Source organism: Mirounga leonina, unplaced genomic scaffold (genome assembly GCF_011800145.1).
Source record: "Mirounga leonina isolate KUSES-001 unplaced genomic scaffold, KU_Mleo_1.0 Mir_170, whole genome shotgun sequence".
Taxonomy (NCBI): domain Eukaryota; kingdom Metazoa; phylum Chordata; class Mammalia; order Carnivora; family Phocidae; genus Mirounga; species Mirounga leonina.
In genome coordinates, this window is record NW_023270433.1 from 34,513,290 (window position 1) to 34,531,098 (window position 17,809).

At 39.6% G+C, this 17,809-nt stretch overlaps 1 protein-coding gene across 1 annotated transcript in view; it reads right to left on the reverse strand.

Annotated features, from left to right (window-relative positions):
• Nucleotides 1-17,809, reverse strand: part of MELK (maternal embryonic leucine zipper kinase) — an 87,134-nt gene that overhangs the window by 16,445 nt on the left and 52,880 nt on the right. The window contains exons 11-13 of the mRNA XM_035016299.1: nt 13,796-13,882; nt 6,644-6,775; nt 1,221-1,343 (exon numbers count right to left, since the gene is read on the reverse strand). Of these exons, the coding sequence (XP_034872190.1) occupies nt 1,221-1,343; nt 6,644-6,775; nt 13,796-13,882 (342 nt within the window). The remainder of the gene's footprint in view (nt 1-1,220; nt 1,344-6,643; nt 6,776-13,795; nt 13,883-17,809) is intronic.

Genomic DNA, 17,809 nt, shown 5'->3' on the forward strand with positions numbered 1-17,809 from the left:
CTAGAGAAGCAAAAGTCTCCTTTAATAATTTATAATTTCATATAGGTTTGGTAACAAAATTCATACTACCTGCATGGTCCTACCTGCATTCAAGGAAAATATAATCCCTAGCTCTTAAAAAACCATTCCAGGGAATAAAAAAGGAACACAACCCAATTCATTTTAGAAGACTAATATAATCACAATACCAAAATCAGATAAGATTAATACAAAATGGGATGGAATGCAAGAAAAGGAGAAGAAAGCCTTTCACTCATTATTCTACATTGTTCTATATTGTTTGAATGTTTTGCAGGATGAATGTATCCATGTATTACTTCTGTAATAATAAAATTAAAATTTTCAGAAGAAAAAAGTTACAGGCCAATTTCATCTAAGAACATAGAAGCAAAAATTCTAAACAAATTTTAGCAAACTAAGCCCAGCAATGTGTTAAAAAAATAGTAAACTGGGCTTATGTAAAGAACAAAAGATTATCAAAAGGAGAAGAAGACAGATCAGTTGTTTCTCTGAGTTGGGGGGAATATGGAGTTGCCTGCAAAGAAGCATGAGGGAATTTGGGAGGGGCAACAGAAATGTTCTTGATTTTGATGGTGGTTACATGACTGTATGTATACACACAGAATTGTACACTAAAATGGTGAATAATTAACTACATGTAAGCTGTACCTCATTTTTGGAATGGGAGAGGGGAGGGGAAGGGAGGGAAGGGGAAGAGGGGAAGAAAAAAAGGACAAGAAAAGCGAAACGAGGAGGAGTAAAGTACTCCAAAATGGAATCTTGGCTTTCTTCAACTTGGAAATAACTGGCTTCTCTTTCATTCATATTCCAACAATCTCTCATTAATGTTTTCAATGGAATTAGGAATTCATTAGATTTGCAAGCACATACACAATACTGCATATTACATGGAGCTACTACACATACTCACATTAGAGTCTAGATGTTTTTATAACTAAGACAACATACACTGCTTTAAATAGTAATACAAATAGGGGCGCCTGAGTGGCTCAGTCGGTAAGCATCTGCCTTCGGCTCAGGTCATGATCCCAGGGTCCTGGGATCGAGCCCCACATCGGGCTCCCTGCTCCGCAGGAAGCCTGTTTCCCCCTCTCCCACTCCCGCTGCTTGTGTTCCCTCTCTCGCTGTGTCTCCCTCTGTCAAATAAATAAAAATAAAATCTTTAAAAAAAAAACAAAACAGTAATACAAATAACCAACCTGTGGTGTTTCAGGAGTGGCCACACCTGTTGATGAACTGTCTCCACACCAGTCATAGTCTATCAACCCAGCCACATAGTTTTCATCACTTGTCGTCATATCTTCTAGACTCAGATTCTGTGACTATTGAAAAACAGAAAAACTTAGAGACAACACCATCATGATTCAATTTTTAAAAGAGTATGTTTGAGGCACAGGGCAAGGCCCTGGAAGCAGAAACAAAGCAGAGATAGTGTATTGAAGGAGCTCACCATCCAGGACAGAAAATAGGAAGTCAAAAAAATGCTAATACAAATTACTACATAGGAGAATCTCTTGACTCTCAAATAACATGTCTTGGAACATTTTTACATTATATGCCATACTATTTAGCTTATTATTATCAGATAATCACTGTACCACCAGACAAATAACAAATAAAAAGCTCTGATGGGGTACCTGGGTGGCTCAGTCGGTTAAGCGTCTGACTCTTGATTTTGGCTCAGGTCCTGATCTCAGGATTCTGGAATCAAGACCTGCATTGGGCTCCTCGCTCAGCGGGAGTCTGCTTTGGGATTCTCTCTCTCCCTTTTCCTCTGCCCCTCCCCCCTTCAAATAAAAAAAATCTTTAAAAAAAAAAAAAGCTCTGACAAAGTAGAAAACAGAAGGGAAATGACTTTGAAATATAGGTTTCTTCGTTGTAAGTACATACAGAGTATGCAGCAATTTCTCCTAAAAATAAACTAGCTTTATGAAACATCTCCTGGGGACAGGATATTTGGGGTCCTGTGCTAACAATACCACTAGAGTTAGTTATCTTCCCTCATTCTTCCCCCTCTACAAACTAAGGGTATACTAGACACACCCTAAATCCTAAGTCTATGGAGTATAATTGGATTTTTTTTTATTTCTCCTTCCTTCCCTTCCCCTCAACATCGAGTTTAGCTGGCCAGACAATTTTACTTGAATTCTTCATCTCTCATCATTTACTTTCCAGTCCCACTGCCGTTGCTCTAATTCATGAACACATCTTCTCAGACCTGAACTATCCAAACAGATGGTATGGTCTGTGCCACCAATGTTTCTACCCTCTCAGCCAGAAATGACAGAGTTCTCCAGTTATCATGAACCAGAACTACCTACATGCAGTGCTAGGTGGAGAAAAATACTAAAGCTAAGTCTAGGTTCAGTGAGGGAAAGAACAGTGTTGTATGAATGATGGCTGTCATGGGCACTGCAGAAGGGAGTAACAGCACACACATCCCTAACTGAACAAATTTGGATAAATTTTCCAAAATTACAGTCATGCAAGTGACTTATCCTATCTTGTTCAAAAATCAATGGCTCCCATATCTATAGCATAAAGTCTAACCCTTCTGACATGACATTTCAAGGTTCTCTACAATCTAGATCTCGCCTACCCCCAGCTCACTTCCTCCTTCTCTTCCTCTCACTTTTTCCCTACTTGACCTCTCCATCTTAACCAAAGTCTAACAACTGCCAACAGAATATATCAAGCACATTCAGGTGCCTGAGATTTTGCTAATTCATTTATCCTGCCCTGAATACTGTGTTCCTTCTTTTCCATTTTTTTCTAGACTTGACTATAGATCCAGTTTGGGTCACCTATGGTGATCACTCCCTTCCTAAAGCCACTAAAACACACCTCTAGTCCCTTGTTGGCACCAATCATCTATTATTCCAGGGTAGTGCTATCTTTATGTATGTCTTGCCTCAACTTAACTGTTATAGAGCAAGCATGGGCCTGAAAATGCTAATGATATGTTGATGATGTAGTCTTCTTGTTTTTTTAAGATTTTATTTATTTATTTGACAGAGAGACAGTGAGAGAGGGAACACAAGCAGGGGGAGTGGGAGAGGGTGAAGCAGGCTTCCCACAGAGCAGGAAGCCCGATGCAGGGCTTGATCCCAGGGCCCTGGGATCATGACCTGAGCTGAAGGCAGACGCTTAATGACTGAGCAACCCAGGCACCTGATGATGTAGTCTTTTATGATTCTTGGATCAGACTATATTATTGTTTCACTGAAAACGCCATCTATTGATTAATAGTTCAGGATTACCTACCTTCTCATAAACAACACCCCAGAGATAAGAGATGAATCTATCAAGGGGGAGAAGAGTACAAAGGAACCCTGTTTCAAGCTTCAATGATTTGCATAAAATCAGAAAACAATCCCAAATTTTATTTCTGCTCTACTTTTTGTCATTAAAATGTCTACCTATCATAAAAATTGATTAAATAACATAAATACCCAAATAATTACATGATCAGGGTCAAAGCTCATTAGTTGAAAAGAAGAGTAAGGGGTGCCTGGGTGGCTCAGTGGGTTAAGCATCTGCCTTCAGCTCAGGTCATGATCCCAGGGTCCTGGGATCGAGCCCCGCACTGGGCTCCCCACTCAGCGGGGGTCTGCTTCTCTCTCTCCCTCTGTCCCTCACCCTGCTTGTGCTTTCTCTCTCTCTCACTCTCACTCTCTCTTATAAATAAAATCTTTTTTTTTTTTAAAGATTTTATTTATTTTATATGACAGAGAGAGACAGCGAGAACAGGAACACAAGCAGGGAGAGTGGGAGAGGGAGAAGCAGGCTTCCTGCTGAGCAGGGAGCCCGATGTGGGACTCGATCCCAGGACCCTGGGATCATGACCTGAGCCGAAGGCAGACGCTTAACGACTGAGCCACCCAGGCGCCCTAAATAAAATCTTAAAAAAAAAAAAAAAGAGAGAGAGAGAGAAGAGTGAGTATCTTCCCAGATCTTTTCCATTTGAATACTTCATAAATGTTATAAGCAGATAAATTGAGATCAGGCCAATCCAGATGTAAGAAAATTCAATGGCTTAGGAAAATGTCTCAGGCCTGTTAACTAAGGTATCATAAATGTAAAAATTTAGCCAAAGTTTATTAATAAAGTTTATTATAATTTAATGTGCATAATTTATATATAATTTAAGATTAAAGTTTATTATAAATACAGACTTATCTAATTCCTTTCTGAAACTACCTTGATCAGAAAAAGAGTTCATGATTTTGTGTCCTCCTGGACCTAAAGGTATTCACTTCAGTTTAAAGGGTCTGGCAATGTGGGCAGGATGAGTGACAGGACAATTCATGAAGTCCATGGGTAATAGATCTGTCTGGGTATGGAGTATTCACCAATCCAATAAAACTCTCCAAGAACAGGCTAGAAAACCAACTCAGGAATGACATTATCTCACTTCGAGATTCCTTTCCATAACAGCTACTGATACTTTTAGTGCTTAGTTTGATTAAGAGATCAACTAGGGAGGGAAGAAGGGACTGGCACGGTCTGGGAAGAACATAAAATCCCCTATATCTGCAGCACATGACTGACAAGTGCCAAAAAGAGATCTAAATGAAGCAGTAAAGGAATTCAGGGGGGTCAGAGGGAGATTCAATACAAGATCATGAAAAAGATGGCTTTTTTTTTTTAAGATTTTATCTTTTATTTATTTTTTTTTTTAAGATTTTATTTATTTATTCATGAGAGACAGAGAGAGAGAGAGAGAGGCAGAGGGAGAAGCAGGCTCCCAAGGAGCAGGGAGCCCGATGCGGGACTCGATCCCAGGACCCTGAGACCATGACCTGAGCCGAAGGCAGACGCTTAACCATCTGAGCCACCCAGGCGCCCTATTTATTTATTTAACTGACAGAGAGAGAGAGGGAGCTAGAGAAGGAACACAAGCAGGGGGAGTGGGAGAGGTAGAAGCAGGCTTCCCGCCAAGCAGGGAGCCCGATGCAGGGCTCGATCCCAGGACCCTGGGATCATGACCCACGCTGAAGGCAGCTGCTTAACCAACTGAGCCACCCAGGTGCCCCAAGATGGCTTTTTTTAACAGAGGTTTGAAACCTAAAGAAATAAAATCACTTCACCTACATAGTCATTTGGGCTATACTGGATTCTGTAAAGAGAGCTAACTACCTCTCTCTGAGAATAATAAAAATACAATTTCCTAGTGCTAGAATAACTTAAATAGCAACCTAAATTAATCAAAGGGAAGGCTTATTGTATTACAAAGTTCCACACCCAGCCAGCAAAGGATTCAGAAGGCAGAATTTTGATAACAAAGAATCAGACAGAAGACAGAGACTAATGTGAACTCTTAGGAATGACATGGTGCTTCCCTAAATGTAAAGCTTCTCTACCATTCTAAATGCTCATGACAAAGAAAAATGAGACAAAGAAGATAAAAATAGAAAAAAATTATATGGTCACAACAAACTCATACAAGGAATTTGAGTTACATAAGCTCAAAACAAACCTAAACAATCAACATAAATGAGTATCAAAATATTCATTAAAATATTTCATGTTGGGGCGCCTGGGTGGCTCAGTCGGTTAAACGTCTGCCTCCGACTCAGGTCATGATCCCAGGTCTTGGGATCGAGCCCTGCATCGGGCTCCCTGCTCTGAGGGAAGCCTGCTTCTCCCTCTCCCTCTGCTTGTTGCTCCCCCCGCTTGTACTCTCTCTCTCTCTGTGTCAAATAAATAAATAAAATATTTTAAAAAATAAAATATTTCATGTCATATGAAGTAGAATATATCCTCTTTCAGAAATCTTAGTCCCAACAATATTTAAAATTTTTATCTACAACCCAATAATACGGTATCTTTTAAAAGTACTTGAATATACATAAATTATATAAATAAGCATACTATAAAAAAGACTGGAAAGACACAGTAAAAAAAAAAAACCTATAAGCAGTAGGTTCATAGATAAGTTCTATTTTCCTTTGGCTTATCTGTGGCTTAAAATTTTTCTGCAACAATCAAATTACTTTTGTGAAAAACAGAGGGGAGGAGAGGATTATTTCAATGCTATGTTTACATTCAAATTTTTAGAGTTCAAGTTCCGAATTTCCCATTTTCCTCACCAAAAATATATTTTTATTTATTTAAATTTTATTCCCCCCCCCAAAATATTTAAATCATAAAATGTCTTGCCTCTGGCTCCTTGATACCAGTGGTGTATCCACCCATGAATGCAGCAGGCACAAGGCAAGAGCCGTAGGTGTTTGGGGCGCCTGCGTGGCTCAGTCCATTTAGCGTATGACTCTTGGTTTCAGCTCAGGTCATGATCTTAAGGGTTGTGAGATGGATCCCTGTGTTGGGCTCCATGCTCATCGGGGAGTCTGCTTAGGGATTCTCTCCCTCTGCCCCTCCCCCCATGAGCTCTCTCTCACTCTCTCTCTACATATACAATAAATAAATTTAAAAAAAGATTCTCCCTCTCCCTCTGCACCCCCTCTTTAAAAAAAAAAAAAAAAGAGCAGTAGGTGTTCACACAAAAAGTCCTAACATTTCTCTCCCTCTGCCTGCAGCTCCCCCTGCTTGTGCTCTGTCTCTATCAAATAAGTAAATAAAATCTTAAAAAAAACAAAACAAAAACCATTCTAACATTTACCTTGATGTTTGTGAATGGGGTGGTATTGGCTAGTCCACAGGAAAAAGAAGTAAGTCTTAAACGAACTGGTTTTCCCCGAGCCTTCTTGGCTAGAAGCAGAAGATAGGTAGCGGTGAGGTGATCATACTGCCACTGGAAAAAAGAAAATCAAGTTGTTTAGAAGACTAAAGTTGTTTTTAGAAATAACGTTTTATTTTACATTAATTTTTTTCCATTCAGGAAAAAAAAAAAAGCAATCCCCTATACCAACTCTCTCTCTCTTTCTCTCACACACATAGTTTCTACTCCTCAGAGGGAACCACTTTTAAATACTTTTAGCTATTTCTTCTTTGTTTCTCCGTTGCTTATACAGCTTTAAATTTTTTTTTCAGCTTCAGATATTGTCTATGAATTTCCTAGTATGGAAAATAAGGATTTAGCTCTACTACAACTCCTTCCTGCCCCATACATTCTTCCTCCTTGCATCCTCCTACTATACTTTTATCACAATTTTTAGTTAAATCAATATTTACACTATTATGATTATGTAAATTAGTATTCACAACTGAATAGGGGTAATATTCAAAATATTTCATTTGTACCCTGATTCTATGCAATTAGAACAGAGGCTGAGAGGTGAGTAGGGTCCTGGGGCATCCCTACCATGAAAATTATTCGACTTTTAATCACCAGGGGAGACTGGAGGAAGGTGCCCAGGGGACCTAAGGGAGGTAATGGACAACAGGGAGGGCACTCAGAGTAGGAGTTCTTTACTAATGAGTAGATAAATATTTTAATATCTTTTTTTTAAGATTTTATTTATTTGAGAGAGAGAATGAGATAGAGAGAGCATGAGAGGGGGGAGGGTCAGAGGGAGAAGCAGACTCCCTGCTGAGCAGGGAGCCAACACGGGACTCGATCCCAGGACTCCAGGATCATGACCTGAGCCGAAGGCAGTAGTTTAACCAACTGAGCCACCCAGGCGCCCCATAAATATTCTAATATCTTAACAACCAGTATGGAACTGCAGCTAAACCACGCGGGGTACTACCCTTGCATTTCCTTCTTTTGTATCTTGGTTTTTCCTGAAGTTAAAAATAAAAAAGCGGCAGTTGCTCGTCTTACTAATTCAACTCCACACTCCCCAGCATTCTTCACCTCCCCTCAGCATGTCCACACACACCAGCTAATCTGTTCCCTCCTCCATTGCCCTTTTGGAGACATTCCACCTGATGTCTGCATTCCATGCTCCACTCTGGACTGGCTTCTTTCTCAACCTACAATTCAACTGCTGGTCTAGGGATTCTCTTCACCTCTATTCTACAATGTATCCCCAGTTTCCCAGATCCTAAATATTCCTCTTTCTTGGTTACTTTCTTGTTTGGGTGGAATATATCCTCCAATAACTTCCTGAGGGTGGATGAATGGGAGGTAAATTTTGTGAGATCCTGCATGTCTGATAAATGACTGCATTCCCACCTCACACTTGATTCTGGTTGGGCCGAGTACAGAATTCTAGGATGACAATAATTTTCACAGTTTTGAAAAAATTGTTCCATGGTCTTCTCACTTCTAGTATGGCTACTGAAAAATCCAGAGTCTTTCTGACTCCAAACCTTTATGATCTTTTGGGGGCTTTTTTTTTGTCCCTGGAAACTTTTTGGATATTCTCTCTCCCCCGGTTTTCTGAAATTTCACCTTGTGTAGATCTATTTTCATCCTTATTTCCAAACCCTGGCTAAGCCCCTTCATTCTTAAAAACTCAGTTCTACTAACTTAGAAACCATCAGTTCTGGAATATTTCTTCTTGTATTATTTCTTTGATGATTTCTTCCCTTCTTTCTTCTGCTTTATCTTCCTGCAACTACTATTATTTGTATGTTGGACCTTTCTTACCCATTCTCTTCTATTTGTGCATCTCTTTGTCCTTAGATTCGACTTTTGAGAGATTTTCTTTTAATTGTACTTTCAATCATTTCTACTAACCTCTTTATTTCTGTGGTCATATCTTAAATTTTCAAGAGCTATCTCTTGAAATGTTCCTTTTTAGTCATCTTATTCCTATTTCAAAAAAGAAATAGCTTCTCTTATCTCTGGGAATATTAATTATCACTTCTAGCCATTTTCTTCCACTCCCTGCATTATCTTTTATTCCTCAGTATCTTTACTTTTCTTCCTTCTCCCCCACCTCACCACCCCCACCATTTGTTTTGATCTCTGATTTTCATGTTAGAGGCTTTCCTCAAATGTCTGATAAGCTTTGGCTGCCTGTCCCTAAAGATGGGGAATTATAAAGCACAGTTAATTAAAGGCTCTGTGTATAATTTGAGACTGCTCATCACCTTGGGGGCTTCTCTCTATGGTGAACAGACAGGAAGCTAAACTCCCAACCATTGGTATAGTAGGTCCTTTCTCTTGGCTTTTCCCTAGAATTGAATCTTCCAATATTTTCCCCACCCCCACTGCAAACAGGATAAAATCCTAGTTCCAGCATTCTCAGAGTTGAATAGGGAATGTGGTTAGAGATAGTGGTTCACTACTTAATATGAAGACTGCATGTGGCCATTCATCCATTTCAGAATGGCTCATCACCCCTACCAGAGCTGCGTACGGTACACGAGTTCCCCTTGTTCAGTGTCTCCCATCTCCTGCTGGGGTAAGGAAGAGGTGGCTATCATACAGCACAAGGTAGAGAAAGGAACCTGGGGTCCAACTGCTTCTAGTACAGACTTTCAACCAATCTTCCTGTTTTCCACCCTACTTACTTCCCTAACTTCAGAGGCTCCTAGTACCTCTGATTCCTAAGCCTTTCTGGAGCCTAGGGCTCTAATCAATTTGCTTATTTTCTTTTCCTATTGCAGGCATTTAGCTTTCAGCTTTCTCTGAAGTGCTATGTCAGATGCCACTTACCTATTTTATAATTCCTCAAATCTTATTGACATTACTTTTGTCTCCTCTTATATCCTCAACATCCTTGTGAATTTTTTTATCTTTTTATCCCTTTATTATTTTAGTGAGGTTTTAGGGAAGGGTTGGATGTAAACATACCTGTTCAATCCACTATGTATAACTGCAAGTTTCTAAATAATGGACTCATAAGACTAGGTGACTCTCTATCCTACAAGAGTGTTAAATTTTAATAATATTCAATAATATTTAATGCATGTATCTCCTCACAAGGCACATAATCCAAAGAGGCCTACAACCAAAAACGTGTAAATAAAAACTGTTTTTATTAATAAATTTTATCTGTTAATATTTTAGATGGCCACAATCATCATGTATGCTTTGAAATCTATATAATGGACCTATCAATCTAGTGGAAGAAGTATAAAATACTGTGATAAATTATTACAGAATGTTGCCTTTAATCCAGACAGGATGGGTTGGAAGGAAGGGCAGAAAAAGTTTCATAAAGAAGGTACTTGGGGATGGACTCTGAAAAACAAACAGGGTTCTAGAGGGGAGGGGGGTGGGAGGATGGGTTAGCCTGGTGGTGGGTATTGAGGAGGGCACATTCTGCATGGAGCACTGGGTGTTATGCACAAACAATGAATCATGGAACACTACATCTAAAACTAATGATGTAATGTATGGGGATTAACATAAGAATAAAAAATTAAAAAAAATAAAAAAAAAAGAAGGTACTTGGGAACTGGGTAAAAACTAAGCAGTCACAATCACTCTCCATTATGACAGTCCTACCTTTTTGAAAGAGATGCCATAAATTGATTACAAACAATGGCTCTGAAACAAGTTGCCACTTGTTTATCAACAACAGTATGGCACAATCCAGGCAATGTAAGCAATACCTGGACAGTTTTAGATGGAGTCCTCTAAACCTGCATAGGAGTTTTATAAACTCTAAGCCCTCTTCATCCCTAAACAAAAAGACATCCTTTTAATAACTTTTTTGCCATAGCCACTTCACACTACTTATTACAATTAGATACATGGGGGAGTTGTGTGTTCAATAACAGATGAATCGGCACATTAGTTACGCTTTCAGGTGACGTCAATCCCAAGTCTAACACAACCCATGTCTCCCTCATCTTTTTTTTTTTTTTTTAAAGATTTTATTTATTTATTTGACAGAGAGAGACACAGAGAGAGAGGGAACACAAGCAGGGGGAGTGGGAGAGGGAGAAGCAGGCTCCCCGCAGAGCAGGGAGCCCGACGTGGGACTCGATCCCAGGACCCTGGGATCATGACCTGAGCCGAAGGCAGTCGCTCAACCGACTAAGCCACCCAGGCGCCCCCTCATCTTTTAAGCAGCTCCCTGTTTTGAAAGTCAAATGTCTGAAAGTAAAGCAATAGGTTTACCTATCATAAAGAAGACTCCATTTCTAAAAAAAATTTAATCCCCAGTTATTGCTCACGCAGGCTACATGTTAAAGAACTGCCCAGGCACCTGGGCTGAGGGCAGGCAGTTACTGGTACAGAGCGTTTAAGAAATTGAGGAATGGCTCACTATCCTTCCCCTGACCTTGGTTGTGAGGCCCTCAATCTTTAGTATATGTGCTGCCGAAGCGAGCACGTGAGGCCCTCAATCTTTAAACTTCTGCCACCAGAATACAGGGGGATTTGTACTGCAGGGGTGGAGGAGGGGACTGATCCGAATAGGTTCTCATATGCACATGTAACCCTCAGTGAAGTCCTCCTACCAGAGGACTGGCTGCTCCCACAATTCACAGCCACTCACAGCTGGAAAAATAGGAGGAAAGTAAGGAAAGCAATCAGGTGGAAGGAAGCTCTAGCACCACTACTGGGAGTCTCAAGAGGGCTACGGTGAGATATCTTGAAATCATAACACATATGAAACTCTAACTTCTGCATATAGAAAGCAGTTTAGAGAGTTCATGTTTAGGGTCGCGTGGGTGGCTCAGTCGGTTAAGTGTCTGACTTTGGCTCAGGTCATGATCTCAGGGTCCTGGGATCTAGCCCTGGGTCTGGCTCTGAGTCAGCCTCCACACTCAGTGGGAGTCTGCTTCTCCCTCTCCCTCTGCCCCTAACCCCACTTGTTCTAGCTCTCTTTGTCTGTCTCAGATAAATAAATAAGATCTTAAAAAAAAAAAAAAAAGAGTGGTCATGTATATGATATAAAAGTGGGAGTTCTAGGAGTCAAACATTTGAGAATAATATTGCTTCTCTCTCTGCACAAAGATCAGCAGCACCATACCAGCATAGATCTCACTAAACTGATTTCTCCCTGTCCAGTCTAACCAGCCCCCAAAATAAAGGCAAAGCTCCCAAAGTGCCAGAAAAAGTGACAGACCATAGATGACCTCAAATCTGGGTCCCCTGAGGCTATTTAAACTGGAAAGTACCAAGTAATTTACAAATAATACATTATATGTTAATAAAAATCACACTAGCTATTTTATCATAAACAAAGTAATTTACAAATAATACATTATGTGTTAATTAAAAAAAAGAAATCACACTAGCTATTTTACCATAAACAAAGTAATTTACAAATAATACATTATGTTAATAAAAAAAAGAAATCACGCTAGCTGTTTTACCATAACAAACTAATTTACAAATAATAGATTATATATTAATTTAAAAAAAAATAATAGGGGCGCCTGGGTGGCTCAGTCGTTAAGCGTCTGCCTTCGGCTCAGGTCATGATCCCAGGGTCCTGGGATTGAGCCCCGCATCGGGCTCCCTGCTCTGCGGGAAGCCTGCTTCTCCCTTCCCCTCTCCCTCTGCTTGTGTTCCCCCTCTCGCTGTCTCTGTCAAAAAATAAATAAAATCTTAATTAATTAATTTAATTTAAAAATAATAAATAAACTGGAGAGTACCTAGGACCAACGTGAATTCTCTGGGACTTCCTAAACCAAGATTTCTCAACCTCAACACTACTCATCTCTGGCCTGGATAATTCTTTCTTTCTTTTTTTTTTTAAGATTTTATTTATGACCTGAGCCGAAGGCAGTTGCTTAACTAACTGAGCCACCGAGGCGCCCTAAACTATTCTACTTTTGTAGGTGTTTGAAAACTTGTAAAAATTTTAAAAGAAATCTTATGTATCTGAAATATAGTCGTCTATTAAAGATCGTCCTAAAGAAAAAGTCATTCTTTTTTTTTTTAAGTTACTTCAATGGAAACTTCAGATTTTCATTATAAAAGACCTTGCAACAATTCCCAATTCTTGCCATTTCTTTAAAGGCATTATCCGGGGCATCTGGGTGGCTTAGTCAGTTAAGCATCTGCGTTTGGCTTGGGTTATGATCTCAGGGTCCTGGGATGGAGCCCTGCATTGGGCTCCTTGCTCAGTGGGGAGTCTACTTCTCTTTCTCCCTCTGCCCCTCCCCCCCCCACTCATGCTCTCTCTCTCTCTCTCAAATAAATAAAATCTTTAAAAAAATAAAATAAAATAAAGGCATTATCCATGAAAAACTAAATTATCATTCTGTTTTCCAGACACATTCTAGAACCTTGGTTATTATGTCATTCAAAAAAATCCTTAATACCTCCTCACTGAAAAGAATTGTGGCTTAGCAAAGCTTTGTTTAGTAAAAAAATTTTGCTTAAGGCCTTTACCTTGCAAATTAGAAAAGAGAAAAAAACACAAATCATAGATGATGAAAGACACAGTACTGAATCAGGAGCAAAGTTAGGCGTAATCCCTATCAGGTTAGATTATACTCAGGGTCAGCTGTGAGTGCCTCCATCCCTACAAAAAAATCTAGAGATTAAGCATCTGAAAGAGCTAAAATGATCCAACACAGAAATCATGATAATGATATCTGTATTTGTTTCATAAGCTTACGGGTGATGTGATGCCACAGGATTGCTTTTAGGTAAGAAGAAAAGTGCTTTGTGTTTACCTATTCCTACAAACAGAATCATAGTTCTATGTTAGAGAATTTCAAGGAGTAAAATCAGAACTCTATCAATTCTCTGTGGACTAGTTTCTTCTGTTTCTTCATTTTTTCCCCACTATAATTTTCTTTAATCAATGTCATTTTTAAGAGGATATCCAGCAGACATGAGAAAAAAATTGAGTGAAAATCATACATAATTATAATATTTACACCCATGATAAAATCCTAGGTCTGACAAATGCTATACTATTTTTAATGTACTTTACCAGTACATTTATTGTATCCATAAAGAAAAATAAAACAAGAGATATTAGTCTCAAATTCACATTGTATTTCTTACCGATGAAATTAAATCCTCCATTGTTTGCCTGTTATTTCTATGATGTACAGAAAGTTCTGTTACACAATCTTCATCGAGGTGAATAAGCTACAAAAAAATATTATAAACTTTATTAACAAAAAATTACAAATATATTCATTGTTTTCCAATCTTAAAGTTAGCATAATTACTTTGTAAAATCAATACCAATGTGTAAAAACAACATGAGTTCATCAAATTCTTAAGTGAGAATAAACATTCTCCGTAAGTTTTAAAGATGTCAGCAGGTGACAATAAGCAGTTCACGAAGAGGAGCTCTTGCCTAGCCCTTCACATCCCATCACCACCTGATTGTTAAAATTATGTAGCCAAGGCACTCTGTCCTCCTTCCCATTGCCTACAGTGGGATCTGCATGGCATCTTCATCAAGGAACAGTCACTAGGCACTAACATCAGTGGCTCTACAACAGGCTGGCAAAAGAGTGGCTCAGACTTGTAATGCAGCGCACCTCAAGCTACATTAGGGTTTAGCACCAATCCAAGGAGTCCTCACGATGCTGAGGGTACTGACAAAGCAGTTTTAAAAAGTGAGATAGTCTCTATACAAGATTTATTTTGCTTCAGGAGAGAAATCATCCAAGTATTCGGACCCATGCATGAGGGGCCAAAAATAGGTTCTGAGAACCAAATCCGAATCAGTGAGAACCAAAAGGCCGAAGGGGCCTAGCCTGGACCTGGAACAGGAGCTCAGAAGACTTCAGTGGAAGAGATTCATAAGGAATGTAATTTTAAACTCATCTTTGCCATGTATGAATTCTCTTCACAACAACCCCAATCAGTGGTCTTTCACTTTCTGCCCTAAGTCCTCCTTTCCCAGGAACAGAACAACTGGGATGGCTAGCTTCTCCCACCTGCCCCCTAAGGTCTGTCTGCCTATGATCTCCATTCAGTGTCAGTACAATCTAGGCTTTGGAATTAGGGAGACCATGGTTTGAGTTGTGAAATCACTAAATAACTATATGACCTTGAGTAGGTTATTATACCTCTCGGAGCCTCAGTTCCATCATCTGTAAAATAGAAATAGAGCCTGCCTTGCAATACATGTAACATATGTGGAGAGCCTAGTACAACATCTAAACAGAGTAGACCCTCAAAAAATGGTTTACTATTTTTACTAACAATCATAATTTTACTTCCTCTTTGGGATAAGAGCTTTTCAGAAATTTGAATATCCCTATTATAGACAACCTGTCCTCTCCAAGTTTTCTCTTTTCCAGTTCCTTTAACCACCATTTCAATGATTACTGCCCCTTACCATTCTGACCCTTTCTTTAGATCGCACACTTTAGGTTGTCACTGGCCCTCAGCGTGATGTGTTCAGAACCAAACATAATATACCAGGAGAGGTTTGCCCGCCACAAAACAGAGCGATATCATGAATCTTCCCTTGTTCTGGACACCACTTATAGTAATGGATTCAAGAGAAAGTCATGCTGCCATCATGAACACAGAGGAACACTAGAAACAACGACCTGCATCACTGGCTGGTGTAAGCACAACCTCATGGGTTATGGAGAATGTGGAGACCACAGAGACTTACACTAATGGTACTATATAAAAGTCCAAAATGCTAAGATAAGTTTTCACTGTGTTGCTTTGACCTTAGCAGTTCCCCCTATTGTAAATTCCCCCTTCAGGAAAGTCCCAGCCTTAGAAGCTCAGACACTTTACCACTAGTTGGGCAACTTCTTTGACACCAATTGAGTGACTACTGCTCAAGTGAGAAGATTTCTGGGGTTCCCTCCATAATCTTAATGTTACTCTCCTAAAAACAGGGCTGCTTGGGTGGCTCAGTCAGTTAAGTGTCCGACTCCTGATTTCGGCTCAGGTCATGATCTCAGGGTCCTGAGATTGAGCCCCGTGTCAGGCTTCACACTTGTAGAGCCTACTTAAGATTCTCACTCTCCCTCTCCCTCTGCCCTTCCCCCTGATCTGCTCTCTCTTACTCTCTCTCTCCATCTCAAAAAAAAAAGTTACTCTCCTAAAAACAAACAAAAAAACCCTTTCTCTCTCCCCCTAGCCTCCTGCTTTGTGCCTTTACCACAAGGTGTGTGTGGGAAAGGAGGGAAGCGTAGGAAGAAGGTGCTAGCTTCTTTGCTGGACTCCTGAACTGGAGAGAATAAAGAGTGGGGTGGACAAGACACCAAAGTCTGAACCATATGGCTTATCTCAAGCTGGGTTTTCCAAAGAGACTCAATACTTTAAGTATAGATGGTCCCAGACTTACAACGGCTCAACTTAAAATTTTTCAACTTTACCATGCTGCAAAAGCGATACACATTCAGTAAAAACCATACTACAAATTTTGAATTTTGATCTTTTTCCTGGCTAATGATATACAGTATAATACTCTTTTGTGATGCTGGGCAGAGCAACAAGCTGCCGCTCCCTGTCAGCCACGTGATCATGAGACTAAAGAGCCAACACACTTAGAACCATTCTGTACCCATACGATCATTCCGTTTTTCACTTTCAGTAATCAATAAGTTACATGAGATACTCAACACTTTACTATAAAATAGGTTTTGTGTTGGATGAGTTTGCCCAACTGTACCTAATGTAAGTGCTCCAAGCATGTTTAAGGGAGGCGAGGCTAAGCTATGCCGTTCAGCAGGTTAGATGCATTAAATGCATTTTCGACTTACAATATTTTCAATTTACGATGGGTTTATTGGGATGTAACCCCTTAAGTCAAGGAAGATCTGTACTCTGAATTCTCAGCCACACATACTCGAGTTAAATTAAGTACAAAAATGAATACCAAAAGCTAACCAATTATTTTGGATTATCCGTGCCTACTACATTTCCTGTTCAGTAGGGCAGAAAATAGAACTGAATATAACTTCTATTTGATACAATACTTGGGTACTAGAGCTATGTGTGAAAATGATAGAAGGAGATCATGCATAGAGTTATAGAATAGCACCTATACATTAAATATCCAACTAAATCTGAATTATTTTTTATAATTCACTCTTGAAGAAACAGAAAACTGAGGGGAGAAAAGCAAATACTTTGAAAAGCAACAATCATTGCTTATAGTTCTCCTGTATATTACTCATTTGATCCCCGAAGCAGTACTGTAAGGCAGGCAAGACAGATGAACGATATAACACATAAAGGCACTTTATAAATGGCAAACATAACCCAAACATACATAAGAGGCTGACAGCAGAATACTCATATTGGAGGTAAGAAAATGAAGACTTGGAAAAGTTCCTGCAATGTGCCCAAGACTGGCATTTTTCATTACTAGCCCAGAGTTTGTTCACCGAACCACAATGTCACCTCTTACTAGAGACAAGACAAGCAACCCTCATCCCAAAGGCCACAGCTACATAGGATGCAGGCCCTAGATTTGACTGATTTGACCTGTCAGATCCATCACATTCTGGAGCCCTTATGTCTAGGTTCAAATCCTGGTTCTACACTTATTAGTTGTTTGATCTTGAGGAAGTTACTTTACAACCTGTGTCCCAGTTGCTTCATCTGCAAAATGGAGACAATAACAGTATCTACTTCAGAGGGTTGGTATGAAGATTAAATGAGTGAAAAGAATTAAAAACACAAAGCCCATAGAATAGCACCTGACTCTCAGGTGCCTGGGTGGCTCAGTCGGGTGAGCATCCGCCTTCGGCTCTGGTCATGATCCCAGGGTCCTGGGATGTAGTCCTGCATCGGGCTCCCTGCTCAACAGGGAGTTTGCTTCTCCCTTTACCCCTCCCCCCTGCTTGTGATCTCTCTCTAATAAATGAATAAAATCCTTAAAAAAAAAAAGAATAGCCCCTGACTCTTAAAGGAATATCCTAAGTGCTCTATATTATACTCTAGTATAATATAGAGTTCTTACTGTAATAGCACACTATTCAATGATAGTAAGTATTCAGTAAATACTAGCAATTATTATACTAAGATATAAGGAAAATTATATACTTTTTGAACACTCAAAACCATATATTTTACTTTATACTGCAC